The 23,254-nt window shown below is 34.0% G+C and overlaps 2 protein-coding genes across 2 annotated transcripts; both read right to left on the bottom strand.

Annotated features, from left to right (window-relative positions):
• Window positions 1–5,458: 5,458 nt before the first annotated feature.
• stx19 (syntaxin 19) lies at window positions 5,459–13,824 on the bottom strand. The gene is made up of 2 exons (XM_073846175.1): window positions 13,667–13,824; window positions 5,459–9,530 (listed from the first exon to the last, which is right to left on the bottom strand). Exon 2 carries the CDS (start codon window positions 9,431–9,433, stop codon window positions 8,540–8,542), a length of 894 nt encoding a protein of 297 aa, XP_073702276.1. The 5' UTR covers window positions 9,434–9,530; window positions 13,667–13,824; the 3' UTR covers window positions 5,459–8,539.
• Window positions 13,825–16,450: 2,626 nt separating this feature from the next.
• Window positions 16,451–23,212, bottom strand: rsph1 (radial spoke head component 1). Its single transcript, XM_073846367.1, has 8 exons — window positions 23,098–23,212; window positions 22,915–23,028; window positions 22,686–22,791; window positions 21,251–21,341; window positions 20,940–21,075; window positions 20,716–20,787; window positions 19,162–19,276; window positions 16,451–16,639 (listed from the first exon to the last, which is right to left on the bottom strand). The coding sequence occupies exons 1-8, from the start codon at window positions 23,146–23,148 to the stop codon at window positions 16,617–16,619; spliced, it is 708 nt and encodes a 235-aa protein (XP_073702468.1). The 5' UTR covers window positions 23,149–23,212; the 3' UTR covers window positions 16,451–16,616.
• Between the last annotated feature and the right edge of the window lie 42 nt (window positions 23,213–23,254).

Here is a 23,254-nt window from a genome sequence, read left to right as displayed (position 1 = left end):
TAACAACGTGCAGTAAACGGTAAAACTTTTTGCGTTGCAAACCACTGTGTTCATAATTAAATGGTAAGACACACCAGTTTGCAATATCAAGCAGCAAAATTAGCTGTTTTGTAGGCTACAGCTAAAAATAGCTGGACGTGGATGAGACCAGAATCCAGACACCGATTCTGATGGTAAGATAAAGGTGTATATGTGCTGTGATTGACATAGACAGTTTACCTTTGACTCAGATGATTGAAAACGTGAAGGTCTAGAGGTCTCCTGTGAATATGACAAGGGTGCTCTCTGCTAACTTCAGCAGGAAATACTTCTAAATGTCTTTGTAGTCCTCAACATAATGATACTTCACTTCTATGACATTTCCTGTTCAATGATGTCCCACATGGACTTCTCTAAAATAGACTTCACTTTGAGGTCAAGTGAAAATAAGGGACATTTTTACAATGACATAGAATCACATGGGATGTTGTTTGTTCAAGGCTGTGTGTGTGTGTGTGTGTGTGTGTGTGTGTGTGTGTGTGTGTGTGTGTGTGTGTGTGTGTGTGTGTGTGTGTGTGTGTGTGTGTGTGTGTGTGTGTGTGTGTGTGTGTGTGTACCTGGTATTCATCACGTTGTGGGGACCAAATGTCCCCACAAGGATAGGAATACCAGTAGATTTTGACCTTGTGGGGACATTTCTCAGGTCCCCATGAGGAAACAGGCTTATAAATCATACACAATGAGTTTTTTTGATGAAGTAAAAGTGTGCACAATCTCCTGTGAGGGCTAGGTTTAGGTGTAGGGTAGGTGTAGGGCGATAGAAAGTACGGTTTGTACAGTATGAAAACCATTACGCCTATGGAATGTCCCCATAAAACATGTAAACCCAACATGTGTGTGTGTGTGTGTGTGTGTGTGTGTGTGTGTGTGTGTGTGTGTGTGTGTGTGTGTGTGTGTGTGTGTGTGTGTGTGTGTGTCAGGTTTTGCCTACATTATAGGGTCCAAATGTCCTTACTTAAACCTGAAAGTGCCTACATTTTGGGGATTCCCATTGGGAATCAACGATGCTCGCAAGGAAAATAATTTGATAAACATATTGAATAGTGCTGGGGTTTAGCAAATACAATAACCTGCATATTGTGTGTAAGATGTCCTCCTCACTAAAGCAGTGAAACAAACGTGTGTATGCGTTCACAGGTCTAATAATAGTGCTTTCTCCTTGAAAAATCAGGGCCTATATCCAGACATTGACTTGTACTTCAATTATATGTCAACAGATGGCAATGTTGTCCAATATGTTTAAATTTGCTTCTGATTTTCCTATAAAGACGTCCTGCTTTGACAATGTCCATTAATGCTATAGCTACCATCTCTTTATATGCAGCTTGAAATAAAACAATTATTACTTTTAAAAAAGAATAATTTATTCAAATAAGTACATTTCAAGTTTTAACAACAATTTTGAAAAAATAGATTATGGGATTGAAAAGGGCCTTGAAATGTCACGGAAACACTGTAGGCTGTTCTGTCTTTAAAAAAAAATCAACAACAGCTGACTTCTGTAGTCAGTATAAATATTTCTAGTTATGCTCAGTTATGTAATGTTTCATTAGCTAGAAATGGCTCTTTGTGCATTAAATACAACTTAAATAGAAAATTAGTTTTAAAAAAGTTTAGCAAGAGTCATGCAAATTCCCCAGGTAAAAAAAAAGTGCACTAAAATACACTTTATTTAAGTATACTTAGTACACTTTTCAGTAATGTACTAAAAGTGCTCTATTTTCGCACACTAATTTTGTACTTATTGTACTAAAAAATAGTATTAAGTATATGTTAAGATAAACTTAATACCATCTAAGTGTACTCAACTGTGCTATTTTGAGACACCATGAAATTGAACTAAAATGTGCTTTTAACATACTATATCTGTATTTAAAAATATATATTTAGTTACAACTAGAAATACACTTGAACCCTACTTTTAAACATTTATAAATATATTTATGACTAATTTAAAGTATAACAATAATATATTAAAAGAATATACAAAGTGTGAAAAAAGTGTGCTAAAATACAATTTAAGTACACTTAGTGCACTTCCCTAATGTACTTAAAGTGCTCTATTTTCGGGCACTGATTTTGTACTTAATATACTAAAAGTTATTCTTAAGTACTTCTTAAGATAAACTTAAGATCATCTAAGTGTACTCAACTGTGCTATTTTGAGACACCATGAAGATGAACTAAAACGTGCTTTTAACATACTATCTCAGCATTTCCAAAAATGTATTTTGTTACCACTTATAATAGAATTGAAACATATTTCATAAACCTTTAAATATACTAATTATACATAAAAAATAAACTTACTGATTATTTAAAATATAATAATAATATATAACAAATGTATACAAAGCGTATTTATAATGTATTGCCCACATATTTTTATTAATAAAAAATACACTTATTAATTATTTAAAATACATGAATAATATATAAAAAATGTATACAAAGCGTATTTATAATGTATTGCCCACATATTTTTATTAATAAAAAATACACTTATTAATTATTTAAAATACATAAATAATATATAAAAAATGTATACAAAGCATATTTATAATGTATTGCCCACATATTTTTATTAATAAAAAATACACTTATTAATTATTTAAAATACATGAATAATATATAAAAAATGTATACAAAGCGTATTTATAATGTATTGCCCAAATATTTTTATTAATAAAAAATACACTTGTTGATTATTTAAAATACATGAATAATATATAATAAATGTATACATAGCGTATTTATAATGTATTTTTTATTAATAAAAATATGTGGGCAAGACATTATAATTACGCTTTGTATAAATTTATTATATATAATTCATATTTTAATTAATTATTAAGTGTATTATAATGAATAAAAATGTATGGGCAATACATTATAAATACGTTGTCACGAAACGTGTAGGAAAGCAAAAAATAACGTCTTCAATAAAAAGTCTTCAATAAATCCTCAGGCAGAGTAACAATAGACAGGAATGGCGGGAGAAGACGTGCACACAACGAAGGAACATAGGTGTAACGCTTGTAGCCAGACAAAGAAACAAGGAAATCAAACAAACTTATAAAGGGGAGATAATTACAACAACAGGTGGAGGGGATCACACTAATGAGCAGGAAGACCAAAAAAGGGCATGGGAGAAACCAAACAGACAGTCCAATTGGGAAACACTGGGAAAAACCAAGACAAACAGTCCAAGGGCGTGACATACACTTTGTATACATTTATCATATATTATTCATGTATTTTAAATAATTAAGAAGTGTATTTTTTTTGTAATAAAAATATGTGGGAAACACATTATAAATACGCCTTGCATACATTTGTTATATATTTATGTATTTTAAATAATCAACAAGTGTATTTTTTATTGATAAAAATATGTGGGCAATACATTATAAATACGCTTTGTATACATTTGTTATATATTATTCATGTATTTTAAATAATCAGTAAGTTTATTTTTTATGTATAATTAGTATATTTAAAGGTTTATGAAATATGTTTCAATTCTATTAGAAGTGGTAGCAAAATACATTTTTTGGAAATGCTGAGATAGTATGTTAAAAGCACATTTTAGTTCATCTTCATGGTGTCTCAAAATAGCACAGTTGAGTACACTTAGATGATTTTAAGTTTATCTTAAGAAGTACTTAAGAATAACTTTTAGTATATTGAGTACAAAATTAGTTGCCGAAAATAGAGCACTTTAAGTACATTAGGGAAGTGCACTAAGTGTACTTAAATTGTATTTTAGCACACTTTTTTCACAATTTGTATATTATTTTAATATATTATTGCTATACTTTAAATTAGTCATAAATATATTTATAAATGTTCAAAAGTAGGGTTCAAGTGTATTTCTAGTTGTAACTAAATATATATATTTTTAAATACAGATATAGTATGTTAAAAGCACATTTTAGTTCAATTTCATGGTGTCTCAAAATAGCACAGTTGAGTACACTTAGATGGTATTAATTTTATCTTAACATATACTCAATACTATTTTTTAGTACAATAAGTACAAAATTAGTGCGCGAAAATAGAGCACTTTAAGTACATTAGAGAAGTGCACTAAGTGTACTTAAATTGTATTTTAGCACATTTTTTTCACAATTTGTATATTATTTTAATATATTATTGTTATACATTAAATTAGTCATAAATATATTTATAAATGTTTAAAATGAGGGTTCAAGTGTATTTCTAGTTGTAACTAAATCTGTTTTTTTAAATACAGATATAGTATGTTAAAAGCTCATTTTAGTTCAATTTCATGGTGTCTCAAAATAGCACAGTTGAGTACACTTAGATGGTATTAAGTTTATCTTAAAATATACTTAATACTATTTTTTAGTACAATAAGTACAAAATTAGTGCGCGAAAATAGAGCACTTTTAGTACATTACTGAAAAGTGTACTAAGTATACTTAAATAAAGTGTATTTTAGTGCACTTTTTTTTAACCTGGGAGAATTACCACACTCAAAATCAGTTTAAGTGTTAGTGCTAATAATGCATTCATATTAGGTGTACTTTAGTACAACTTTTGAGAAAATGTACTTCTACTACAATACATTACTAATAGATTTTTAATAAAATCAATTTAATATAACTTAAAATTACCACACTCAAAATCAATTTAAGTGTTAAGGCTTATAGTGCATTCATATTAAGTGTACTTAAGTACAATTTTGGGGGAAATGTACTTCTACTACAATACATTACTAATAGATTTTTAATAAAATCAATTTAATGTAACTTAAAATTACCACACTCAAAATCATTTTAAGTGTTAATGCTTATAGTGCATTCATATTAAGTGTACTTAAGTACAACTTTTGAGAAAATCTACTTCTACTACAATACATTACTAATAGATTTTTAATAAAATCAATTTAATGTAAACTTAAAATTACCACACTCAAAATCATTTTAAGTGTTAGTGCTAATAATGCATTCATATTAAGTGTACTTAAGTACAACTTTTGAGAAAATATACTTCTACTACAATACATTACTAATAGATTTTTTATATATTAACTTATTTTAAACTTAGGATTAGTATGTAAACAGTCTACTAATAATCAACTAATGTTTAAAGCATTTAAAGCACACTTTTGAAAAACACACTAATAAAACTCTTTTGCATGTTTTTTCTGTAGTATACTTTATTTTAGTACACTAAAAATTTATTTAAGTATTACTGGTATTTAGTATACTTTTTTCAAGTGTACTTAAGTCCTACTGAAGTATAAACATACTTTTAATTAGTGTATTCATAGTGTATAAACATCACACTTTTTTTAACACAAAAAAATAACAATGTACTAAAAATGTATTTGCGGGTATTTAAGTGTATTTTCATTGCATTTAAGTATATTTTTTTTTCACCTGGGTCAGTGTTCAACTCTTTTTAAGTTTCTCTTAATTATATGAAAATACAATAACATTGTTTTGCCTATATTGCATTTTTCTAGTAATATTCTTCCCCTTCAGTTTCTAGGCAACACATTTTCCTCTGAAAATACAGAGACACACCCAGATCCTAGAAACTGTGCCAACACCTGATACCTGTTCTGTTGACTCACGTCTTCAATATACACCTCATCACAAGAACAACCAGTTTCATTCTAATTAACTCCACAGTAACGGCTTATTAACTATGAGCAAATATTGGTAGTTAACATTTGACAGATTTCCAAATGGTTACTCATATCGTATTCTTGTTTTAAAGGAACTAGTTCAAATATTCTTGTGGGACTGGCTACTCCATCTGAATTAAGGTGCAGTCACATTAACGAAATAGTTCAATAGTGTAGCGATACATCCCTGATAGCACACGTACATCTCGGAGATGTCTATTTGACGTGTGTTTTCATCTGAAAGATGCATTTTTTTTCAGAGTGTTTGCTCTTCTGTCATACACAGGAAATAAACATTTATAAAATGTCTTTAAGAATTAGAATGTATGTAAAACTGACTTTTTAAAGATGTTTCTCAGATGTTTGTACACTGCAGATGCCATTTTTAACAGACATCGTGAAGATGTACTTGTGCTGTATGCACAGCTAAGAAGTCACTTTCAAGATTTCTGTTGGCATTCACATGACAAACTTTAATTCACTGCGAAATTGGCAGGGGGAAATCTCACGATCGTGAGAGTGTTCACCTTATTTTTCAACGCCAAATTAAGCCGTTTTCTGTTAATAAGCGAGACCTCCGGTTTATTAGCCGGTTTAGGGAAATAACAAGAAGAATAACAGCGTGCAGTAAACTTCAAAACTGTTTGCACTACAAACCTATGTGTTCATAATTAAGACAATACATTAAAATAATATTGTAAGACACACCAGTTTGCAATATTAAGCAGCAAAATTAGCTATTTTGTTCAGCTAAAAATAGCTGGAAGTGGAAGACACCAGAAGCCAGACCCATTAAATTTACAAATGGCTTCAGCCGCTCTTACTGAAATATAAAGTGGATACTAGCACCATAGTTTTTTGACTGGAATGAAGGAATAGAATATGTGCGTTCAATGAATACTTTTGTTTATAGTAGGCTAGTAGGGTATAAGTGGATTTAGCATGCATGTAAACTCTTGGATGTATTTTAAAGATGCTATGCCCTAAATTATAAATATTTCACATACTTTTGAATATTCAGCGTTTAGTTGATCCTAATAAGCGTTCATCATCGCAGTTGTAGACAGGGATCGTTTTTTAAAACGCAGAGAAAATGCAAGTGTAGACGAGGATTGGTTTCATTTTAAAACCCCATTGTAAAACGCACTAGTGTAAACAGGGCCTTAGTTTCCAGGCGGACTGTTAAAGAACGCAACACTTTTTTTGTATAATTTAACAAATGAAGCTCCTGAACAATGGTAAATGTGACTGCACCATTTGGGAGGCATTTTCATAAAAAGATTATTGTTCTGAAAACTGGTTTCAAAGTGCACGTTTTGGAAAACAATACCGTTATCATCTCATTGTAAACTTCAAAAACGTGAATTTGTAGGAATGTATGTGTGCAGAAGCATAGTGTTTCTTTACAAAGTGATATTGCCATCTACTGGCCTGGGATGCAAACACAGGGTTTTTATTTGTTTTCATGGATCCATGTACACGTTCTGACACTAGCTGCATTTAAATTACCCTTTAAATTACGCAAATTGAAATTGAAAATTGAAAATAGGGCTAATGGAAACGCAAAAAATTGCGCAAAAACTCACATATATTGCAAAAAAAAGTTTTTATGCTCACATGAGGTGGTTTTTCAGGCAATTCGAAAAATTAATATTTCACAAAACATTTCGCATCAGTCATATGTTCATTCTTTAATGTACATTTAACCTCCAAGAAACACTTCATACTTGGCCACTCTCAAGTATAAGGGGCTTTCCCTGCCGTTAATGCTTAGACCATTTACAATGCACACGTCTGCGGCTCTGACACGGACACCTGAGCTGGTCACGGCCACTCTAGTCAATGCTTGTGTCTACGACAGCCTTCTTCGATTAACTATAGCCAAACTCCGTCAAAATCCCATAAAATCTGTTGCCATGACTTGTCGCGAAAGGAAAATATAAGCTTTACTTGCATAAGGTTGGTTAATGGAAATGCCGTCATTTCGCAATACTTTTTAATCGACAATAAATAAAATATAACAAAATATCGCCAAAGTTTTGCGCAAATCTGTAATGAAACCACGCCTACTGTTTTCATAAACGCTTTTCCATTTTTAATACAGTCGGGTACATTTACACAACAACGATGTCTTGAAATGGAAAAGTTATCACTTTGTAGAGAAACAGGCATCTGCACACATATGCATTTCTATAATACATGCACATTTTATTTTATTTTTTTACAAATTCACATTTTTGAATTCACACAGAAATGGGTATCATTTTATAAAACTTTCACTTAAACCTCTTTCAGAAGTTTGCATTTTTAGGCCCCCAAAATGCTGTTGTTGTATAAATAAATGGCAAGAATTTTGTATAAATGCTCTCTTATGTGTACTTGCAGAAATCTTTCAGTAGGCCTTTGCTTGAAAATATAGGACATATTTAGTTAGTCTTATCTCTTAAAACAGAATGTTTGATTTTTAGCTCATATATTTGATTAATCTAAAACAGACAATAGGCTACATGCCAAATAATACTGAAAAGGAAAAAAACAGAAGTTAGTTAAATAAATTGCCATTTCAAAAATAGTGTGCCTTTTTCGACAATAATAAACACAAAATAAATTTACCTTTGATTACCTCTTATATAACTTATAACTTATATAACCTTTTGTGAAAACTTTATATAACCATTTGTATACCTTGTCACCCCCCTGCTTAGTCTTCATGGAGTCGTCCTTTTTTAATATTGTCTAAAAGTGCTTTGTGCCCTCATCAGACAGAGGTCAATGTCTGCAGTCAGTGTTTTCGTTCCTTGAGAGAACTTTCCCATAGTTTATTCTGCCAGCCTTGCCCTGCTATCTGAACCAAGGACAGCAACAGCAGCAAAGTCTTCTGATAGGGTTCTTCTTCTTATATCTCGCAGCCATTTTGAACTTCTCCTTTGTGACCGCTACATAGTCTTGCGTCTTCTCCACATTGGCTTGTATGTTCTCGATCTGGTGCCCTTGCTCTTCCACCAGCATGAACACATCTAGAAAGAGATCTCGCAGGTCCTTCATGTTGCTTTCCAGGTTCAGGAGCTCTTTGTGGCGTTGCTCAATCTCTGAGAGCTGCGTTCGGGTGATCTTTGCATCCACTATGATGTTCTCATTGAAGATCTCCCACTTGCCCTGCTCTAACATGTTATCCACCTCTTCTTCGGATACCTCACGACCTGATACCTCCAGCTGCCGGATGATAAACTGCTTGCATTTGTCCTGCTTGCTCAAGATGGCGTCATTGTGTTGGCGCATTACTTGCTGGAATTGCCGAAAGAGGGCAGCGTGTTGGGTCTTCTGGATACGGGATGCGGCGACATCCGGGCCCAGCTCGGCCTCGGTTCGCTTAGCCTGCTTGGAAAGAGCGTCCAACCTTTTATGCAGGCTCTCGGCCAGCAACTTGATGTCTCGCGTCATGCTGCTCTCCCTTTTCATGATGCTGAGGCGCCTGATGGTGGCCACAAAGTTTCTCTGCTGCTGGCTGAACTTATTGACTTCAGAGTTCAGCTCTGCAATGCTGTCACGAATGCTCTGAGCCTCCTTCAGGAAGATCTCCAGGAAGGGCTCTGACTCAAAGATCACGGCCTGCAGTCCTATCATCGAGGACGGGTCCATGTCCTCATCCTCCTCCTCTTTGTTGAAGGGGTTGTTGTCCACAGGCTTATCACTGGCCTTCATCCGCTGACGCAACTCCTCCATGCGGTCCTTCATGACTGCAGAGGCAGAAGACCTTGGTGGAGACCAGGTCAGATTTTCTCTTAGATTTGTGTGCTGTCTGTGTGGAAAATGTTCCTCTGCTTCTCATACTCTGTAAATAACCAGAGAATAGATATTGAGTTAACACACTTGTCAGTATTTCAGTGCACTATTTCATTAGTTCACTCCAGTATTAAAATTTCCTGATAATTTACATACACCCAATGTTATCCAAGAATCGCAAAGAAATTAAGGTTTTTGAGGAAAACATTCCAGGATTTTTCTCCATTTAGTTGACTTCAGTAGGAGCCAATGAGTTGAAGGTCCAAATTGCAGTTTCAATGCAGCTTCAAAGGGTTCTACATGACCCCAGCTGAGGAATAAGTTTCACGTCTAGTGAAACGATCTGTCATTTTCTAAAAAAAAATTAAACATTTATATACTTTTGAACCACAAATGCTCGTCTTGCACTAGCCCAACTTCACACATTACATGTGTGAAGTCGAGCTAGTGCTAGGCAAGCATTTGTGGTTCAAAAAGTATGCTTTTTTTTAGAAAATGACAAATTGTTTCACTAGATAAAACCCTTATTTCTCAACTGGGATTGTGTAGAGCCTTTGAAGCTGCATTGAAACTGCAATTCGGACCTTCAACCTGTTAACTCCTATTGAAGTCCACTATATGGAGAAAAATCCTGGAATGTTTTCCTCAAAAACCTTAATTTCTTTTAAGACATAAACATTTTGGATTACATGAAGGTGAGTAAATTACCAGGAAATTTTAATTCTGGAGTGAACTAATTCTTTAATTTTCTAAAAGGATAGTTTACCTGAAATGTTCCAAACCTGTATCCTATTGTTCTTTTTTAGAATTGTCTTCTTACAACCTGTTATTTTGGAATGGTTAATGTACTATTATGTTAAAAACTTTAATTCAGATTCAAATGTTAGTAATTTTGTTGTGTTTTTTATATGACGTTTTAGTTAGAGCTTATTTAGTTTTAACTTCTAGATTCTAGATTTAACGTTTCGATTTTATATTAACAGTGCATGTTTATTTTAAGTAATTATTTTTTAATGATTTTTGTTTTAGTTTTCATTAACAATAACCCTGTTGTTAGAACAACAGTTCATAGTGACCACACCTGTTCATCTTTAAAAATAAATAAATTAGGAAAATACATAGTCCATATGAAATATCCACTGCCATGTCACTGTCATATGACTTGTAATGTAGTGCAAGAGTCATATAGACTAAGATAAGCCTTCTTTAATGATTTTCTTGGTGATTTTTGGAATTTAACAGATCAACATTTGACAGAAACAACATCACAGAGCCCCTAAAGGGAAATAGCGATGCAAAAAAAAATCGATGAGATCAGAAAAAATGGTATAGCAATGGTTTTGTGTTTACTCGAAAATGTTTTTCATTCCCTGAAGAAACTTTCTATTTGATAACAAAGAATATAAAGTTTCTTGGGGGAAAGCAAGCACAAAAACAGAAATGTCATTTGAAAACTGAATTTGTACAAAATAATGAGAAAATATTGACAGCTTATGAGCTTCACTTGTATTCTGCATTTTAAGTATAGTATATTTTTTCTGTACATTTCTGTTTTTTTGTTTAAGCTTTTAAAATTTTTATTTCATATGCATATTTTTCATTCTTCATTTGCATTAGCAAAACATTTTTTAATTATTTTGATTATAGTTAACAATAACAACACTGGTGTGTGATCACATGTTTTTCTAGTAAAATCACAGACATCCTAGTTGATACTGAGTTACAGAAAACAGACTTCATTTGCCTCCAGTAAAGGTCACATTTTTGTCAGATGCTTTTCCATGCATTATGCCTTCAGCTGCAGCTCTTGTGTCAAAGGAAGGATTAAACCGAGGCTTTTATTCCAAACCTGTGCTGTATTCCCAGTCCACATATCACTGCTCCACATTCATCATGATCACTGTAATTTATAAAAGTCTGTTTTGACACTGTTCAGAACATGATATATTAGCATTCGCTGGAATCTGCTTCCAAATACTTCACTGACTGGCTTGCTTTATGAAAAGTAAGATGCATGCCTGCTTATGTTTTTATCCTTAGTCTAGCTGCCTGGACTGTGGTTTTGGAAAGTGAGCATAACGCCAAAGGGTGGGTATACCGAACTTGTCAGAGGAAAGTAAAATAGAGCACTCCAAATCACCGGCTATCCGGTTACTAGAGGGATTTCAAACAGGAAAGACTGCAGTTGCATGCGTGTGTGAGAACAGCCCACCCAACTCCTTAGGGAGAAAGCTTATGAATATAAGAGTGGCCTTTGTTTTCTGCAGGACATCCAGGAAGTCACACACACCTACCAATGCATTGCACAACACTCTCTAATCCAGTCTGCAGCTTATGTTGCTTTACTAAATTCGGATCAAACCGGGTCATATCAAATTGTAACTAGGTGCCTCTTTAGTCTATCAGAGTCGGTCTGCTTTCCATAAGAGCCATGAGTTTATGTTTTATTATATACTAGCTGATATGTTGATATGACATATGTATATATACATTAAAAGTGTTTATACAACAGTTCTTTCTGTTCCTTGAATCTGAATGGTTGATTAGAGTGTGATATTCGAGTGATAACAGAACTCCAACAGCCGTTTCACCGTTTGTATCACTCCGCTTCCGGTATTTCTCACAGCGAGTGTCGTGGTGGAAGACCAAATGTACTATAATTTGTAAAATAATACTATTTTGTGTCACGGAATGTAGTTTAAACAGTTTTTTTAGGTGAGAATCTACTTGTTCAGACTTCAAATATTTGGATATTTGAGCTCCAGCGGCTGAGAGCAGCCTCACCTTGGTCAGATCTTCTGGAATTTGCCATCGGTTCTGATGTATCTATAGTGGTTAAACACTGAGATTTGTTTGGGGTAAATCTAATGGGCATTCTTTGGTCTCGTCAATCTATTATTTCATCCAGATAGATTCCAAATATATATCTCATCATATTATATTTTATATAACAATGCTGTATATCAGAGCGCTGCCTTTGTACTTTTGACTGAATTGACTAGCAACTTTTATGATGGCTGTTGTTGTTTATTAAATATTATTATTCAATAAATAATATTTTATACAAATAATAGTAGTATTTAACAATAGTATTTGGTATTGGAAAACGGCGTGTGTTCATGATTGTGATAAGTTGCATTGTTCCGCCATAATGGCGACAAAAGTCAGTTTTAACGAGTCAGCAGTAAAGACTATTATTTTAAAAGAGACTGAAACTACAGAGACCTCAATGCTGTTTTAAACAAGAACGTTTTTTTTTTTTTACATTTAACAGCTTCAGCCAACAAATGCACTGAGCAGCAGTATCACCCTTAAAGGAGTAGTTCACTTTCAGAACAAAAATTGACAGATAATGTACTTTATATTTGTATATCTGCAAATATTGGCTGCAGCATTTGAACTGTGTGAGCCTGGTCCACGAAACTAATCATAAGCCTAAGGGTCAATTTCTTTGTTGAAATGAATCATTTGAAATGTATGTGATTTATGCTGATTAAATAAATAAGCTTTCCATTGATGTATGGTTTGTTAGGATAGGACAATATTTGGCTAAGGGACAACTATTTGAAGATCTAGAATCTGAGCGCGCGAAAAAATCGAAATATTGAGAAAATCACCTTTAAAGTTGTCCAAATGGGTTAGTTCTTAGCAATGCATATTACTAATCAAAAATGAAGTTTTGATATATTTACAGTAGGAAATGTACAAAATATCTTCATGGAACATGATCTTTACTTAATATCCTAAAGATTTTTGGCATAAAATGAAAATCTATGATTTCGACCCTTACAGTGTATTTTTGGCTATTGCTATTAATATACCCATTCTACTTAATACTGGTTTTGTGGTCCAGGCTCACATTTTATTTTGTCTTTCGACGATAATTTCAACTATATATCTGTATTTATCACACCATACGGTTGTAAAACTGCATTTTTGTAATCTGAGATAACAATCCATAAAGTTGCATATAAACCAGAGAGCACACAAATATATAAATTATAACAAACTAATACCATCTGTTTAATATTAACAGCATTTATATTTTATTCCTACTTGATAACAACAATTAATTTCTCTATTCTGTAGCTACATTTTCCATTGACCTGGAGAGGACTGAATATTTCTTAAATACCTCAATCCTGGATATCAAAATATCACGGTTTCTCAGTACTAAACTCTTACCTCTTAGTGCTTTTACTCCTTGGAAGGTTGGATATTGCTTCATTTTAAGTCAACACTTTATTCAGCCATGGACTTGTAAGCTCTAAACCGGACCTGTTGAAGCATTCAGGAAGTCCTTGGCATATCCTCAGCTCCCAGCGAAACAAATATGTGCTAGTGTGAGTTTTCCCTCTGCTCCACTGGTGTCAGTTATGTGTATCAAAGGAACACAACACAGACTCCTGGGAAATCTAGTCAAGCCAGTTTAAAACCACACCCCCAGTCACAGTTAGACATCTGTTTGACCAACAGACGTTTATATGCAGGAGAAGTGTGGGTGACGTGATTCAAACAGGCATTGAAAGAGCACATGCGGTGACCCAAGCGCTGCCCTCACCCTCGGCACCCGCTGTTGTTTATGAGACAACAATGAGCTCAGGAAACTTCTTAAATTATTATTGACAAAGCAGGCCTACATAGACGTGTCTATGTATAGATGTGTCGATTTTCAACCTCCATATTTTGTTTCCTCATCATTTCCACTTATTGTAGCACATTCATCTGAATCATGGGTAGTAAAATTAAGACAAATGTCATTGGCTGGTTTTGTTGTTTCATCATGTTATGGCAGAAGAGGGAGTATTAATATATTGGGGGTGTGACAGTTTGACAAACCTGTTCTGAAAGCGTTGAAGGTTAATGTTAGAAAGCCAACCGTGAGATAACCGTTATTTCTGTTTTCTTTAGCACTGTTTCTTGAGCAGCAAATCAGCATATTAGAATGATTTCTGAAGGATCATGTGACACTGAAGACTGGAGTAATGATGCTGAAAATTCAGCTTGGCATCACAGGAATAAATTATATTTTGAAATATATTCAAATAGAAAACAGCTATTTAAAATTGTAAAAACATTCCATAAATTTAGAGTTTTCTGTATTTTAACCAAAGGTAGAAATGGCTGCACAAATCCAAGCAAACTGTGGCCTTATTTGTTCTACGATTATAAATGATGATCTGCAATACAAACCTATCAGATTTCAGGTTTCTGTATGAACAGTAAAATTATGGCAGTCGGAAATCATTTGTTACCTCTTCTCTGAACTCCAAACAGACACAGTTGGCAACTTCCCATTGGATGAATCCTTTCTTCAGCTTTGGTCTGGTTTCAGACACTTCATCATCAGGGAAAGGGAAATCCTCCCAAACACTCGTCTAGCACTGACATTAAAATATATTCACGGCAACATTCAACAACATTATATTAAAAAAAAAGCGGTTCAAGACACAAGTCAATTCTCCATGACTTGATGAATGATGAAAGTATATTGCAGTTATGTGAGTGATGAAATTGCTAAGGACAGGCAAAACATGAGTCAGATACAGCACAACATTACATAGAAGTCAAAAGTTTAATCTGCAAAATGTTAATTTTACCAAAATAAGAAGGATCATACAAAATGCATGTTATTTTTTTATTTAGTACTGACTTGAATAAAATATTTTTAACATAAAAGATGGCTACATACAGTCCACATGAATGATAAAAAATAACCCCATTCAGAAGTTTTCATACTCTTGATTCTTAATACTGTGTTGTTACCTGAATGATCCACAGCTGTTTTTTTTTTGTTTAGTGATAGTTGTTCATGAGTCCCTTGTTTGTCCTGAACACTTAAACCGCTGTTTTTCAGACAAAAATCCTTCAGGTCCCACAAATTCTGTGGTTTTCAGCATTTTTGTGTATTTGAACCCTTTGACTGTATGATTTTGAGATCCATCTTTTCACACTGAGGACAACTGAGGGACTATTGTAACTATTACAAAAGGTTCAAACACTCACTGATGCTCCAGAACGAAAAAAATATACATAAAGAGCTGAAACTTTTTGAATTTGAAGATCAGGGTAAATTTAATTGATTTTGTCTTCTGGGAAACATGCTATGTTTCTGCTGTAGCTTCTGAAGAGAAGTACTAAATAAAAAAAAATGATATTTTGGCAAAATAATAAAAATTTACTCATCTCCATTCTGTTCAAAAGTTTTCACCCCTGGTTCTTAATGCACCGTTTTCCTTCTGGAGCATCAGTAAGCATCTGTAATAATAACTATTATTTCCTCTTGTGGACTATATGTAAAAGTCTTTTATGTGAAATATCTTATTCAGGTCAGTACTAAATAAAAAATAATGTATTTTGTATGATCTCTCTTGTTTTGCTAAAATAATGAACATTTTGCAGATTCTGCAAGGTGTGTGTAAACTTTTGATTTAAACTATCTCTGATACAGATTCTCTGACATGAAACAGCATTATTTAGATCTTGATTGAATATAATCTATGATTATTAAAACTGCTTAGAAATATGTGTATAATGAGGTGCTTTTCAAAAAGTTGAAAAGTTTTTGAAAAGGAAAGTTTTTAAAGTCACCGTTACTAAGTGTCTGAGTCTTCAAAACATAATAGTACAGGCCACATTTACCACATGAAACCCAACAAAATAAGACCTTTGTTTTAGTGTGTTTACTGAATTGAAATAAGAAAATATAAATGGTTGTTTTGTAGCAATGCAATAGATAAAACGTTTTGGGTTTTCTAAAGAACCTTACAGTTACAGGTCATTTTTATCTGGTGTATTGCGCCCTCTGCTGCTTTTAAAATTACAACAGTTTTCAGTTACAGGGTCTCCAAATCATGTGAACATAGATTTTTCAATTAAAAATGCTTCATGTTCATCCGATATTTTTATTTATTTATTTATTATTTATATCCATTTATTTATTTATTTATGAAGATGCCATGTAAAAAGCATGATAATGTACAGTCAGAAGAATATTTTTATCAAATAAACTTTTTTAGGCTAATACAGAACCCCATTATCCCATCATTGCTAAACATTAGAAGTGACCGTGTCAGATATGTGCAGGTATAATTAACCGGAGATCCTCTTCTTTATCATCTTTTGGTGGTCTTTCTCATTCTTCCACCACGGCTTGAGCTACAATGAAGAGACACAGGACTTCAGTTCAACTTGCTGTATATAAAAATATGTTTTTTGACAAAATGATCAGTATATAGGTGTTGTTTTATGACGGCTGCACTTCCAGATATAGCCCTCCACAAATATTGGCACCCTTGGTTAATATGAGCAGGCGGCTGTGAAAATAAATCTTTATCTTTTGATCTTTCATTCAAAAAAGTGCACAATTCTAACCTTTCATTGAAGTAAAACAATTGAAATTGGGGGAAACTCACATTAAATGTTTGTTTGTTTTTCCAATACATAAATTGGCACCCCTAGAAATTCTTATGAGCAAAATATCTCTAAAGTATAGTCCCATTCATATTTCAATTTTTTTAGCACACCAGGGTGACTATGAGCATGAAATTGTCCAGCCATGGCTTCCTGTTTCACAGGATTATAAATATGAGGAACACAAAGGCCAAATTCCCTTAATCATCAATCATCACGAGGAGCAAAACCAAGATTGTTGAGCTTCACAAAATGAAAAGTGGCTGTAAGACAAATAGCTAAACCATTGAAAATCCCCATTTCCACCATCAAATACAATTAAATAGTTCCAAATCTGCCTGGAAGAAGACGTGTGTCTGTATCATCCTAACACATGGTGAGGAGGTGTTTGAGTGGCCAAAGACTCTACTAGGATCACAGCTGGAGAACTGCAGAGATTCGTTCAATCTTGGGGTCAGAGAGCCTAATAAAAAACCAAACAGCCCCTACATCACCACATCTTGTTCAGGAGAGTTTCAAGAAAAATCCTCCTCGCTCATCCAAAAACAAACTCCAGTTTATTCAACTGTCAGACACGACTAGAACTTCAAATGGGACCTTCTATGGTCAGATGAAACTAAAAATAGAGCAGCAAACCCACCAGTTGAGTTTGGTGCAAACAGGGATAAAAAGTACCCCATGTCCACAGTTAACTATACTGCTAGGTCTTTAATGTTGTGGGCCTATTTTTCTGCCGGAGGTCCTGGACATCTTGTTCAGATACATGGCATCATAAATTCTGTTAGGATCTTGTTTGGAATCATTGATGGAACTTCCATCAGGACAATGATCCAAAACAAAAATCAAAATCAACACAAATATGTGTTACTGAGCACAAAACGAAGCGAAACGATGGCTGTCCCAGTTTATTGACCTGAACCCTATGGAAAATGAATAGGGTGAACTGGAGAGAAGAAGCACCAACATGGAGGATCTGGAGAGATTCTGTATGAAGGAATGGTCTCGGATCTCTTGTCAGATGTTCTCCAAACTCATCAGGCATTATAGGAGAAAACTCAAAGCTGTTCTTGGGAAAAGGATGTTGCAATAATTGGGTGCCAATAATTGTAGCCAACGTGAACTAGAGAAAAACATTATTTCAGAATGAGATTTTCACCCCACTTTCCATTGTTTTCTTCAATGAAATGCAGATTTATTTTCACAGCCACCTTTGCTCATATTTGCCAAGGATGTCAATACAGTGCCTTGCGAAAGTATTCATACCCCTGTTAAACTTTTTTAAATTACTTTTTTCCCACATCAATCTAAACTCCATGCACCATAATGACCAAGCAAAACCAATATCGTCACAACTTCAAACATTTATTAAAAATAAAACAACTATCCCTGGTGAAAAAAAAACAGCCTAGGCTGGTTGGCTGGTTTTAGCTGGTCAGCAGGCTGGTTTAGAGGGGTTTTGGCCACTTTTCCAGCCTGGCCAGGCTGGTGAGGCTGGTCTTAGCTGGTCAGGCTGGGAAACCACCAGCTAAAAATAGCCTAACCAGGCTAGCCAGGCTGAGAGACCAGCTAAAACCTGCTACTTCCAGCTTAAACCAGCTTAGACCAGCCAACCAGCCTAGGCAGGTTTTAGCTGTTTTTTTTTTCAGCAGGGATAAGAAGGACATTGCATAAGTATTCATACCCTTAACTCAGTACTTAGCTGAAGCAAGCTCTTCCCCAAATGTGTGGCTTGATGCAATCCTGTTTCTGAGCTCTACAGGCAGTTTTTACCTCAGGGCTTGGTTTTTGCTCTCATATGCATTTCCAGCTGTTAGACATTTTATTAAAAAGTGTGCCTTTCCAAATCATACCCATTCAATTGAATTTGCCACAGGTTAATGTCACTCAAAGTGTAGTAACATCTACAAGCAATATAAACGCTCCTGAGCTAAATTTAAACTGTCCCTGATAAGGGTTTGAATACTTGTGCAATGGAATCATTTAAGTTTTTTATTCTTAATAAATTTGCAAAGATGTCTAAAACCTGTTTTTTGTTTTGTCATTATGGTGTATGGAGTGTAAACTGATGTGGAAAAAAGTAATTTAAAGCAGTTTAACATAAGGCTGCAACATAAAATGTGGGGGAAAAATGAAGGGTATGAATACTTTCGCAAGGCACTGCACTAGTGGAGGGCACTGTATATTTCAAATGAGGATGCACTCATACTACTGTGTAAATGCAGGACATCATCAGTATGTTTAATCTTCAGAACTGGATATAGATGTACCTGAGGTGACAGAATCCTTCTCATTGGTCCAAACAGAAAGCCCGGTAACTGCCTTGGGTTTCCACTTCAAGGTGGTGGTTATGACAGTCTCATCTTCCTCTGCTTCCCCTTTTTCCTGCAGTGCAAAAATGTTACTGAGATTTTGCTTCAAACTTATTCATTATGCATAAGTTTTTGGACTTATTCTTATAGTTTGGGTACAACAAAGCTAAAATGATTGATCCCAAAATGTACTATGATCAGAAATGTAGTTCTTTTAATTATTTATACACTTATGCAGCAAAAAATAAAATGAACCCCTGGGGATTTTGCCCTGTTGTACCCTACTATTCATCTCTAACAGACGAAACATATTTTTTTTTAGTGTCTTGGTATGCTATTATGTATTCAGGTTTATCAAATTCTGTTCAGGTTCATTTGCTTGTAACAGGATTGAGATATATTTTATATACTTTTATCTACTGTAGGTAATAGTTGTCAATGTTTACTAGCATACCAAGCTGTCAAACTTCTGACACTCCAGTGAACTGCTTCATCCACTCGATGCTCTAAGGACATTCCACTACTGACTACAGTCTAATAAGGGAAAAAACACTGCATAAGACTGTTGTCTTCATGAGCCTCTGTCGGCATGCAGCAGGCAACAGGCAAACTGCACTACTGAGAGGCAGAAGGTTGCCATAAAACCTCATCTCCAAAAGCCAGAATGGCCATAGAGAGGATCTGGCCCTGATCACGGCGAGGAGAACGCAACTTCACGGCCTTCTCTTCTTTACTGGATGCTTCATCTAGTGCCAGCTGGAGTTTCAATAAAGGAAGTTCATTTTAAACAAGAAAATTACCACTGTGAACAATTAGTGCACTTAGAATACATTTAAAAAGAGGACTTAATACTGAAATAAGTGTGAATGGAATATTATATTTTTCAAACAATTAATTGCAATTAAATGAACATGTATTTTAGTTCAAATTTATGTTACCTGCAATTAGCCAAACTTAAGAGTGCTGTTAAGTTGAGTTGGACTTGAAATATGGATATAGTGTACTGCCGAATGTACTGACAAACATAACAAGCACTAAATAATGTCATTTTTATTGAAACTCATGTCAAGTATTTAAATATATCCATATTTAAATATACACTACCAATCAAGTTTTAACAGTAAGATTTTTAATGTTGTTTCTGCTCTCCAAGCCTGCATTTATTTGATCCACAGTACAGCAAATAATAACATATGTTAACTATTTAACTGTTTTCTATTTGAATATATTTTAAATGTAATTTATTCCTGTGATTTCAAAGATGAATTTTTAGCATCATTACTCCAGTCTTTGTTAAGAAAGTGTGCTCTCTTTACGTACACTTGAATTGCCTTTTATTTCATTAATATTATATTATCTGCATGTGTAGTTTTTTTCTTTTTATTCTATAAAATGAAGTGCACATCTTTTTCACAAGGGTATTTAAAACAGTTCTCATAACAAGGCATATATTAAGAAAACACTGGTAAGACTGAGATATTAAGTCAACTTGTAAACCATGAACAGACATACCTGTTCTAGCTGGAAATACTCTCCATGCTGCTCACACCCAATGTCAAACACATACTTCCCTGGACCAGAGGGCTACAAAAGAACAATTACAAGAACGAAAAGATCACTGTGTGAGAGAAGTGCAACTGCCTTGTTTTTTAAGGCTGAAGGTAATACAGAACATTTTAATACAGTGGTTTTGCTTTACCACCAGATCAGAACCACGAATGTAGATTATTACTTACATTATTACTGACAAAGTTGCCCTGATATCTGTGGTTCAGATGGATCAGTTCCCCGGTGGACTCCATCTTACCCATGATCCATGTGCCCATGTACTGAGAGCCTGTGTCGTGATGTGAATATGTACCCTGTCCATGTCTGAGAGAGAAACAGAGATATAGATACTTAATAAGCATGTTTTGCCATACCTTTTTAGTTGACCCGATGTTATGAATACATTTACAGCTAATATACATTTTGGATTACAGAATACATATTGGATTACTAGATTAGATCAGTGAGAAAGAGAGTTATTAAAAAAAATTAAAAATACCTTTGATGGTGCAGCCATTCACCGTCATATGTGTCTCCATTGGGGTATGTGTAAACACCATGACCCTGCCGCTGGTCATCCACCCAGCTTCCTGTGAAAGAAATATGACTGCATTGTAGAGTCACATTTTATACTGAAAAAGTCTGCGTCAAAAAGTCAGAGACCACTATTTATAACTATTTATTTCTACTTCAATACAATAATTTTAACCATAAATTATATTACCAGCATTACAATTAAAGGAAAACGGTGATATAAAAATTATTTTAATTATAATAAAGTATAAATATTTATAATACAATTTGTAACGTTAAAAATACATATGTAGAAATTAACATTAACATAGATTACTAAGTGTAAAAGCAATGTTATGTTATTGTTACTTTTATACAATTATAGTTTTAAATAATACATTGTTTAGCTTTCATTAATTTTTTTTTTTTTTTTTGCATTACTATTTTGGATTATCTTTTAAACTTTAATTTAAGTAATTTGTTACGTGCTGTTGGCTTTTTATCATTTTTATAATATATTTCTAAATGGTTTACCGTTTTAAATCATTTTTATTTCAGTTAGTTTTAGTTTTTACATTTGTTTGGGATTTATTTCAGTTGCCAAGGCAGCATTTCAAAATGATATTAGTGTTGTATTTTATTTTATTTTAGTTATATTTAATTAACAAATATTTTTTAATAGTTTAAATTATTTTTAATAGTTTTAGTTTTAGCTTAAGATACAACTCTGTGTGTCAAGTACATTGTTCATTGTTAGTTAATTATACCTAATGCATTAACTAACGTTAAAGGAGTAGTTCACTTTCAGAACAAAAATTTACAGATAATGTACTCACCCCTTTGTCATCCAAGATGTTCGTGTCTTTCTTTCTTCAGTCGTGAGGAAATTATGTTTTTTGAGGAATACATTTCAGGATTTCTCTCCATATAATTGCCCCCGAGTTTGAACTTCCAAAATGCAGCATCAAAGGGCTCTAGAAGATCACAGCCGAGGAAAGAAGGGTCCTTTTTTTTTATTTACAATTTGTATACATTTTAACCTCAAATGCTCATCTTGTCTAGCACTGTGTGTACTCAGTGTAGAGATTAAAAAGTACATAAATTGTAAATGTTTTCCCTCGGCTGGGATCATTTAGAGCCCTTTGAAGCTGCATTAAAACTGCATTTTGGAAGTTCAAACTCAGGGGCACCATAGAAGTCCATTATATGGAGAGAAATCCTGAAATGTTTTCCTTAAAAAACACAATTTCCTTACGACTGAAGAAAGAAAGACATGAACATCTTGGAAGACAAGGGAGTGAGTACATTATCTGTAAATATTTGTTCTGAAAGTGAACTACTCCTTTAACAGATGAAAGGATAGTGTGACAGATTTCCTCAACAAACAATTGAACCTAATAATACACATAATATAGACTCACCTTCATATTTGGAGCCATCTGGGTAATAAAACACACCCTGTCCATGTTTTAAATTCATGTACCATTCTCCAATGTACCTGGCCCCATTCTTGAACTTATATATCCCCTGATAAACAAACAACGTGAAGTGTATCGTATGTTTCCATTGTTTATGTGAACAGAAACTGCATAAACGGTTTAAGTCTTTTATTTAGCAAAGCTAATGAGTGTGTTTTATTATCAAAATGACCTGGCCACATCTCTTGCCGTTTTCATAAGCTCCTTGGTAAGTGTCTCCATTCGGCAGGACAGCTTTGCCCTGTCCATGTCTCTCTCCAGCTTCATTTCTGTCTCCCTCATACTCCTGCAACACACGCCAACTGTCATCCACTGTCAACTCACTGTCAATTCAACGTAACTGACAATAACTCACCCCCAGAGAGCCTTGCTCGTCGTCAAACTCTTCAGAGCCAATGTCTGACATGATAAACTAGAGTTTAATGAATAGAGAAGAGCGAACAATCCCAAAGGAAAACCGTCAGTTCAAGACTGTTTACCGTTACCATAGTAACGCGCGTGTCAAACACGCA

This window comes from Garra rufa, chromosome 8, assembly GCF_049309525.1.
Source record: "Garra rufa chromosome 8, GarRuf1.0, whole genome shotgun sequence".
In the NCBI taxonomy this organism is placed as follows: Eukaryota; Metazoa; Chordata; class Actinopteri; order Cypriniformes; family Cyprinidae; genus Garra; species Garra rufa.
The sequence above is the reverse complement of the archived record's forward strand: the minus strand, read 5'-3'. Positions and strand labels throughout refer to the sequence as shown.

Excerpts from the sequence above, each read along its gene's own strand:
- stx19 (XM_073846175.1), bottom strand. The coding sequence starts at position 9,433 with ATGAAGGACCGCATGGAGGAGTTGCGTCAGCGGATGAAGGCCAGTGAT.
- rsph1 (XM_073846367.1), bottom strand. The coding sequence starts at position 23,148 with ATGTCAGACATTGGCTCTGAAGAGTTTGACGACGAGCAAGGCTCTCTG. Across the intron at positions 22,792-22,914 it reads ACGGCAAGAGATGTGGCCAG|GGGATATATAAGTTCAAGAA; the intron begins GTCATTTTGATA and ends TTTGTTTATCAG. Across the intron at positions 21,342-22,685 it reads AGATGGCTCCAAATATGAAG|GAAGCTGGGTGGATGACCAG; the intron begins GTGAGTCTATAT and ends TTTCTTTCACAG.